This window comes from Myotis brandtii, unplaced genomic scaffold, assembly GCF_000412655.1.
Source record: "Myotis brandtii unplaced genomic scaffold, ASM41265v1 scaffold232, whole genome shotgun sequence".
Lineage (NCBI taxonomy): Eukaryota > Metazoa > Chordata > Mammalia > Chiroptera > Vespertilionidae > Myotis > Myotis brandtii.
Window position 1 is genome coordinate 726,382 of NW_005358729.1, and position 9,746 is coordinate 736,127.

The 9,746-nt window shown below is 36.2% G+C and overlaps 1 protein-coding gene across 1 annotated transcript; it reads right to left on the reverse strand.

Annotated features, from left to right (window-relative positions):
* Positions 1 to 174: 174 nt before the first annotated feature.
* On the reverse strand, positions 175 to 3,466 carry LOC102247362 (pancreatic progenitor cell differentiation and proliferation factor-like protein). The gene is made up of 5 exons (XM_005866533.2): positions 3,319 to 3,466; positions 2,902 to 2,998; positions 1,476 to 1,541; positions 1,051 to 1,150; positions 175 to 285 (listed from the first exon to the last, which is right to left on the reverse strand). The coding sequence occupies exons 2-5, from the start codon at positions 2,954 to 2,956 to the stop codon at positions 273 to 275; spliced, it is 234 nt and encodes a 77-aa protein (XP_005866595.1). The 5' UTR covers positions 2,957 to 2,998; positions 3,319 to 3,466; the 3' UTR covers positions 175 to 272.
* Positions 3,467 to 9,746: the final 6,280 nt, after the last annotated feature.

The window sequence follows — 9,746 nt, forward strand, 5'->3', positions numbered from 1 at the left end:
GACTAACTGCTTTAAAGGGGCACATATTTTTTAAACCATGCTTTTCTAATATTCTCTGTGAAGCTGATGCTACTCACGACAGTAATTTTAGTATTGAAAAAAATGCCTGAACTTGTATGGGTGGCTGCTGTGATCTTGCCTAATAAATGAGATCTCTGGCCGGTTTTTGTCTTCTTGCAATGGAGAAGCGTTATCTAGAATAACTTGAGAGCTGACGGGTCTTGTTCACATTTGTAGCACCTCAGCAGGTGGAGTCATTTTGATTGTCAGAATCAACAGTTAGTGCTGTATAAAATACAGTTGTTACAACTATGTCATTAGATTGCAATACAAAGATGGTTAGTTGAGAAAAGCTTATCTGTAAGTTAAGCTGTCTTTATAGTCCAAGTACAGTAGAAAATAAGTAAAACACTTACCTAGATCATTCAAATCAATGTACTTGATAAAGAGAGTAAAGAATACATCTTTTTGAAAATTGTCTTCCTTTGATTTTAAAAAGTATCAATACTTGATTCTATTATAAACTCATATTAGAAAATTGATCAAAACTTCGGTTTTAATATCAGAATCTATGAATGCCATCATTATTTATTTTTATTCAGTTTAGTGGCTGGTCATCAGTGTTAGTATCACCCATTGTCTAAAGACAAAATAAATACTTTTAAAAAACTAGTGGGACTAAGCTAGGTTGTTTAAGACAGCAACTAGATAACTGTGATTTGTTTCCTAAAAGTATTAATAAAAAAATCATTTAGAACCTTGCCTCTGATTCCCAATCTATCCCTCCTAAACATTAATAAAAATTGACATATGACTTTTCAATCACACTTTAGTGATAGAATGAGAGAAAGTGCTCATGATCTGACTTATGGTTAATTAACTAGAATAGGGAGCAATTGTCCCTCTCTATCTCATAATTATGCTTTATATCAAAGCCTACACCATCCTCAAGAAACAATTTTATCTTATTGGTTAAGAATTACTACCTGCATTGTTTCATTCACTGCTAGTAAGTAAGAGATACCCTTATCAGAAAAGGCTGTAACTTACCCACTAACAGACAGTTCTTTTCTTATTTCACTTGAAAGCACAGGTTCAGAATGAAAAAAGGATTTCAACCACCAGGTGGATTCTGCCATTTCAGGTAACCCTATCAAATAAAATCTATATTACTTCCTTATCAACAAATTTTTATATATATTTTTATTGATTTCAGACAGAGAGGAAAGGAGAGGGACAGAGAGAAAAATATCAATAAGAGAGTCATTGATGGGCTGCCTCCTGCACACCCCCTACTGGGGATTGAGCCCACAACCCGGGTGTATGCCCTTGGTGGGAATCGAACCCAGGACCCTTCAGTCCTCAGTCCAACGCTCTATCCATTGAGCCAAACTGGCTAGGACCTTATCAAAATTTTGAGAGATTACAAACAGAAAAATAATGAGAGTGATGCTGATAAGAAATAAACTAAATACCTTGAAGAGGTTTGTCTTCATCTATGAAATTAACAGAGTCAGAGCTAACTGAAGAAATACTGGCCTCTACAAAAGAAACAATAATGAATGAACAAATACATAACAAGCAAACAAATACATATTTATCTCTAAACTCTCAAGTAGTATGGTTTGAAATGATTTACTTCTAGCTCATACATTTATGAATTTAAAAATTAAGTAAATTATCAATCAATTACAAAGTCTTCCAGAATAATAAGGCTTATTACATTTTTTACTAATATGGTATATTCCTTTCAGTGGTGAACATTCTCTTTCCACAGATATAGATATAGAATTTAAAATATGTTATAAGTGCTATAAAATTTAAAATGTTAGCAAATATAAAATCAAGAATGAATGTTATTTTATTGCATTAGAAATATTACATGTGTATATATTTAAATAGCATACAAAGGCTATCATATTTAGAAATAAAGGAGTTATTTTAAAAAAAATAAACAGTATTTGTATTTGAAACATGTCTTTTAAAATATCAGAATATAAAAAATTAACTTCTGTAGCTGTAATAACAAAAAGTAAATGGGCATAGCTTAATCTTGTAAAAAGGATAAATCAATAGTTGTTTCCAACACAGAGTTAAAAGCATCTTGAAATAAGAGTGTTGTTTTTTTTTACATGTTGCTGGCATCTTTTCAATAAATGATAAGTTTTTTATTAAATATATTTTTATTGATTTCAGAGAGGAAGGGAGAATGAGAGAGAGAGAAAGAAATATCAGTGATGAGAGAGAATCATTGATTGGCTGCCTCCTGCACGCCCCCTGCTGGGGATCGAATTGAGCGCACAACCCAGGCATGTGCCCTTGACTGGAATCGAACCTGGGACCCCTCAGTCCACAGGCTGACGCTCTATCCACTGAGCCAAACCAGCCAGGGCGATACGTTGGTTTTAAAGTGATCATTTTATTTAATGAAATTTCTGAATTTAAGAAGCTACAATTTTCTATTGAGCTATAAATACAGATGGATAAAAATAAAACTGTCATGATAGATGCTAACCTATTATCCATAGCAGCAAAGTAGAAATTAGAAAATCCACGAAGCATAGTTATGATATCCCTTCTAAAAAATGAATATTTTATTTTTTAAAAATTACCGGTTTTTAAAGTATTGAAATTAAACATTATTTTGAAATATAAGCTGATCACTTATTTATGTATTAGTGGCCTTATCGATACCATATAACATAGTTAAAGAAATGAGCCTTCCTTGTTAATACTGATTTGGAGAAGTCTCCAATGAATTCTACTCCTTTGTCCTTCACTGTCACATCAGTCTTCCTTCACCTTAAAATGACCAGGATACAATACATGGGTTACTAATACCCTTCAGACATCACTTCATACCATATTCCCTAGGGGTCCTCGAGTGATGATATTACTTACTTCGATAATACTGATTTTTGGCCAGAAGGCAACCAACTGAAGGTACCGATGCCATTGCTATCCCCGTGAGCAAGCGCCAGAGACTATGAGCAACAGTCTGAGTAACAGAGACAGGGAAAGAGAGGTTGACATCAATAACATTCTTTTTTCTTTTTTCCACATGAATATTTTTTGCAAAACAACTTAAATTTAATACCATGTAATAAATATCTGATTAAAAAAATGGAAAGTTCACACAAAATTATAATCAAATATACTGTAATAAAAAAATGTAATCAATGCAGGTATTTATTTGGAAAAGTAAGAGAAAAGTTTGCATTCAACTACAAACAATGCCCACAACTAATTTTGTCTGAAATAAACCTAGCCTAAAGGTAAAAGAAAAAATATGAACACAGCCATGATCTAGTCACTTACCTATTTCTTTTATCCAATTTATTCTTTTAAAATAAATGTGATTCTAAAGTTTTCTCAGAAAATGCATAATTTAAAACAATTTGTAGTGATCCATGATAGACTGTGTTGCCCCAGAAGGCCCTGGGGCACTGTGCGGTGTCTGGGACCCCTGAGCACACCTTATATTTAGAAGGATGAAACCTGAGCTGTGGGTGAAGGGAGGCAAGGTGGGCACACAGCCAGCCAGAGGCAGCGTGGGGAAGCTCTCGTCCTATTTGCTCTTGATCATGTCAGTGTGCCAAGTGGGGCTGCCTGCAGCGTGGACAGACTTGGCTCAGACATTGTTTTGCACTTGCCCTCTGTCAGGCACAGCTATGATTGCTGCTTTCTATAGGGAAGGAGGTAGTAGCCACCTATCCTCTCAGCATTAGATACAATCACACATTCTGCTGGGCTCCATATGGGGCACAACAGACAGGCTGCAGGCCAGCTCGGGGATTGGGCATACCCACAAACACATGATGCAAGACAGAATCACAGGATCACAGAAAACAGTGAAGAACATGAAACACGGAAGTCTTTGTGGGAAGGGACATGTACTGTAGAACTTGACGGACCATGAGTTAAGAATTCTAGTGGGGATGATACAAGAAATGGCAATCATGGGTATAGGGAAATTGCATGATTTTATCACATATCAATATTACTTATTGATACAAAAGCTAATGTTCCAATTTTACTAATTTCCTTATATAAACTATTCTGCCATTTTATAGACTTAGTTTACCTGTGGATCAAATGTGGCTCCTCTTTACATTGAGGGGATTCTCAATTGCTCTTTCAGTTTATTTGGTGGCTCAGTTTAACCAAGCCTAAATTAATACTGGTAATGCAGCATTACTATAAAATTTCCCATGTCAGCTAGTTCAAATTTATTCAGAACATTTCTTTCAGTATGCCATTAAACATCTACTCCACCTGGTATGGCTCCTTTATGTTGCCAGTGTTATTTACTTCTGCCTTTTTTTTTCTTAATTAGTTTAGCAGGAGTTGTTTTTTTTCCGCCTATTAAATTCTTTTTAAGAACTAGTTAGTCCTTTCTTTTGTTTCTTGAGTGTATATTTCATTATTTTCTGTCTTGATTTTATTCTCCCTTTTACTTACTTTAGAGTTATTCTTACCGTTATTTATTTTAAAATAATCTGTAACTGCCATTATGACATCTCTTAAACATTTGTATTATTTAGGCATGCTTTTCTTTTTCAAAATGTATAAATGTTTGAACTATCTTTTCATTGATAATTAACAAATTAATTGTTCTGTGTTGTTAAGAGAGAATATTTAATATTGATTCATTCTTTGAAATAGTTTTTTTTTTAATGGATGTTAGTACACTTAAACCAGGGAAAAGCCCCTAGACTAAAAATCTACCTCTTTAAGAAAGAGACTGGTCACTCTAGTCTGGTAATTAATAGAGTTTATTAAGGAAAGCTTACATCTGAGGCATGTCTTGGGCAGCTACAAGATGAAATGGATCCCGACACCGCTTGGCAGGCACCAGAGAATTATACTGTGTAAAGGGTCATTGGGGTGGTAGTCATGGGTATGAGTACATGAATGCTATCAGGTATGGAAAGTACTTTACGTGCTTGCCCAGGTCAGGACAATAACCTGTTCCAGGAACCAGCACACAGCAGGAGGCAAAAGAGTGGTGTTGATTTCTGTCAGGATGATCATCAAGTATGATCAGACAGTCTCTAAAGGGGTTTGCAGAAAGCAACCTCCATTCTGTCCCGGGTTCAGCTCCTGGGACAGACAATGGTCACATCCTCCTCAATGGCTTTCTGTATATCTTCTATTATAATAAAAGCATAACATGCTCATTAGACCGGATGTCCTTCCAGACGTCCTTCCGAACGAAGCCAGGGCTGCGAGGGAAGCCTGGGTCCCAGGTGCCAGAGGGAAGCCGGTGCAGGCAGCCAGGGGAAGGAAGGCCTACTCTTCCACGAATTTTATGCATTGGGCCTCTAGTTTGAGAATAATAAATATTCTTTTATTTATTGCATACAATCATTATGTGGGCCCATTAGATCTTATTACTTAATTTTGTTAAATAATGTTACTGCTTAATCCACCAGTTTCTAGTGTGATTGTATCATCTAATTCTATTAATTTTTATCTTATATTTGAAGCTATGTGTGTACAAATAATGATTGTAATACCTTCTCTGTAGGTTTTTATCAGCATTAACACTTTTGCCCTAGATTCTAATAGATTTAATATTAATATTGGTGCACAAGTTTTTTTAAAAAGTACTGACATGGTATACAATTTTGCATCTCTTTATTTTTAATTCACTGTATTATTTCATTTTAGAAATTACTTATAAGTACCCTTATCTGTATTATTTTTCCTGATGTTACTTGCAAACACACACTTTTTAAAAACATGGGTTTAATCCATTAGCATTTACTGGAATTAATCATATATTTGAATTTTTTCTGTTATCTTATTTTGTGGTTTCAATGTAACCACATTTCTTTTTATGTAGACCTTTCTCCTCCCTTCTAGAAATAATATATTGTATTTTCTTCTTTTATTTTTTTTATTCTTTGGGTATTTTTATTTTTATTACCATAGATACTCAACTTTAAGTCTTTTAATAAGTCTGTTCTGCAGTTGTACTGGATTTGCCTAAGTATAGAATTTGCTTTATTAATCCTGTATTATACTCAGAATGTTCATTTCACCCACAGGCTCATCTTCCTTTTCACTTTGGAGAATTCTCAGTTATTTTTCCTTCAAATGTTGCTTTTACACAGTATTAATGAGATCTTCCTACACTAATTCATTACAAACACACATTTATATCAGTTGGTACAAACAGTGAATGTGCTTACACATTTGCAGATTAGTTGAAGAGGCTAATGTTTACCTGATTGTTTTCTGATTCATGTTTTTTATTCAACATCTAACTGTTAGAATCTGTTACAACCACATCTTTAGTGTCTTTTGTCCTAGAATTGAGTTATGCTAACATTTCTGTTTGATTATAACAAGAAGAGAGTGAATGCTCAGCTGTGATGACATACTTCAAGCCATCATGGGAGATGGAGCTATCATTCACGTGTCTCATCAGACAAGTTGCAAGATGCTCCCAAATGACACCTCATTACCTGTATGCACGTAGCTTCAAGAGAGAACATTAGACTGAAGGAGTGAGTACTAAGTAAAACCAACTACAACTTTTATGGCAGGTGATCTCTTTATCACATATAAGATACTGTTACTCTTTTTAATTTTATTGGCATTGAATGAAATAGTAAATACCTATCAGGTTGCTGTTTTGTAGAGCATGGAAATTCATGGCAAGAAAAATGGTTAAGGTTGAGATAATTCATTATGACCTTGTATTGTCATAGACAATTCGCCGATTGAGCAGTATAAGAAGATCAATTTCTTACTGTCTTGGAAGGCTTAAACTGTCTAGATCTAATTTCAATCTATAGTTATAAATACAATATGTCAGGTATTTGAAATATGTAGTAATATCCAGACCAGTAAAAGTATCATGTTAAGTATAGATTGGTCACCTGTAGTAACTAACACTGCAAATGAACATGTGTAGCAAGTGCTTTTAAAGGCATGGCAGGCTGCATTAAACCACTTTCATTTAATAATTGTTTTAGGTAAAATTACCAATGAATATCTCTGGGCCTCTACACCCAATATATAACATGGGAATAATAATATCTTACTTTATTTGGGATCCAATCCAGTCCCAAAATATATAATTCAATTGCTTGTTTTCTTTGGGTTACAAATAGTCTATTAGTCAATTGTCGTGGTTGTATACAACAGAAACCAATTCCCTCTAGAAGGAGAGAGAAGAGTGGACAGACAATTCATAAAATCAATAGGAAACACAACTCGATCTGAAAAGCAAAATCATCCAATGAGACCCCAAGAGCCTATGTGCAGTTGCCTGGTCAATCACTTGAGTGGTGATTGGCGGGAGGTGCAGTCAAACTGAGCTTCCCTGTGGCACAAGGAGCTGAAATTGCCACAACCTCACATTCCACCAGCTGGGCTACTGGCTTCCCGGGACAATTCCTCTAAAAAGTGGGCACCCCAAATATAGTCTGCCTTAAAAAAAACACACAGCTTCTTATTGATTTTAGAAAAAATGTGCTGCTTCTTGCACACCCCCTACTGGGGATTAAGCCTGTAATCCAAGCATGTGCCCTGACCAGGAATTGAACCAAAGACCACTGGGTGCATGGGGTGAGGCTCAACCAACTGAGCCACACCAGCCAGGGCTACGTTTGCCTTCTAACATGCAGTCTGTTTAGTTCTCCACTGAGAAAGTTGTATCTCCCTATAAGAAGGGAGAATCATAAGAATGAAGTATTACAGCACATTTGCCAGAAAAGCCTGCCCTGTGTGCCTCCTGGGGGAATATGGGAATCTGGGGTTTAGAGTGCCTTCTCTTGTTGAACTCTGGCTCATAAGCTTTCCCAATAAATCCTGTGTTTCAACAGATACTATGAAGTACTATGCATGCCGTCCTGAAAGCTGCTGCGCTTCTGGGGAGCTACCCAAAAGGAACCAGAGTTAGAATACGGCAGGAACCAAGTACACTCGAGCAGGTAGGCACCTACTCAGGACACACCCAGAGAGAATATGAGGAAGATGCTGCTGTCAGCTATGACCAATCCTCCAGTCCAAAGCTCCCAGTGGAACCAATCTCATTGGCTAACCCTCGGTCAGCTTATATGTAGCTACATAGTTAGAGGGCACATCCTTGTAGCAACTATTGCTAATTGTTCTTCAGGATCAATTCTTTCCTTTTCTTTTGAATTCGGTGAGCATAGTCCATTCAACCAGAGACTACATGTCTCAGCCTCCCTTCTAGCTAGGAATTGGTGAGGGCCAGTGAAATGTGTGAAATATGTGGTTCATCTTTAAGGTCATGAATATTTAAAGACCAATCCACTTGCCTGAACTTTCTGCCAGAGGTAAGTGGTCAAAGCTCATGGGTGGGACAGCTGTTCTTACATAAGAATGAAATAAAGTTCTCTTTTGAGACATTGTGTTCTAGTCTGGTTACACAGCCTAGCCTGCACTCTGACCATGAAAATCACTCTGACTTCCATAACGAGAGGTGCAAATTGCGGGATCCCCCAAAGAAAATGGATCCCCAGATGCTGGATTGCTAGGAGCAAAAGCTGATGGCACCGTCATGTTCCAGTGTCCTGATTTCTGACATGTACCTTTTGCTTTAGTGAACAGTCTAGCCATTTTCTTTCAACTTGTGTCCTTAGTCACTACCACCATGTGCCCTTACTTACATTGTTTACCTGACTTACACATCTTTCTCTTCTGCTCTCTTTCTTGATCCCTTTGAAGCAAAGAACTAAGCTCAGTGCCTTCCTCATTTCTGTATTACTCTTGAATAAAAAAAATGAGACAGTTGCCCACTATGCAAATAGTCAAACATTATAAAAATCAGCCCCAGTTTTTATCTTCTCTCCTCTGACCCACATCTTCCCTCACCAGTTTCCAAACATTAATCACAATATAAAACATTGTTTGATCACTAGTAACAAGCACTGGTTTTGATTCTTGCGGTTTTAACCACAGGTCACCTCCACACCATCTGGAAAGCCATCATGAAGGTGAGTAACAACTTTGGTAGACAAATCTATAAGAACAGTAAAAAGGCTAATTTATAGACTGGGGAGAAGACGGTTTCCCTCCCTGTGCAAAGACCATTTCTCAGAAGGTTCATCTTTCAGGAGTCTCTCCGTTGCCATTTTTTAAGTTACTGTTAATGTTTTCCTACTTTTGACAAAGCATCTAAATTAGCATCATAACTGGCTGAACTCCTCATGAAATTGACATCCTACATTTTCTAGGTCCTGCAGGCAGAGTCTGGAGAGGTTGTGAGGAACCCCCAACAATTATTTCACCAAATAAATTTTCTTTCTTAAATGCTGATATATTTAGGTAAGCAAGTGCATTGAAAGTAATAAATATGCTAGATCCAAAATGATTTCACTACAAATTTCTCTTGGTTTTATGATTTTAAACATAGATAAGTACTCATAATTATCAACGATAGTGTTTCTGGCCTGTTAATCTTATGCCTGCTGAATTAGATACTTACTTTTGACAATGATCAATGACCATTTGGAGACCTGTGAAAAAGTTTGGAAACATGGATGCATTTTGTCCTTCATGTCTTCCATAGTACCTATAAAAGCAAAGAAAAATTCATGGAATTATTTTCATTTTAAAAATTTTGGATTGCTTTTAAATGTCAGGTCAAACTCCCCAACATTTTTCTTTCCCTTAATCTAATCAGATCCATTTCCCCATAAATCCTCAGTCTAAATATGAAATGGTTGCTTATTTTGATATTCCTCAAGATCTTAATCTGAAATTCA

What these genes read in the sequence shown, in the direction of transcription:
- LOC102247362 (XM_005866533.2), bottom strand. Translation starts at nt 2,956, where the DNA reads ATGGCATCGGTACCTTCAGTTGGTTGCCTTCTGGCCAAAAATCAGTAT. An exon ending in CAAAAATCAGTATTATCGAA is followed by an intron (nt 1,542 to 2,901) that starts GTAAGTAATATC and finishes TTTCTTTTGTAG; the next exon opens with AGGCCAGTATTTCTTCAGTT. An exon ending in TGAAGACAAACCTCTTCAAG is followed by an intron (nt 1,151 to 1,475) that starts GTATTTAGTTTA and finishes TTTATTTGATAG; the next exon opens with GGTTACCTGAAATGGCAGAA.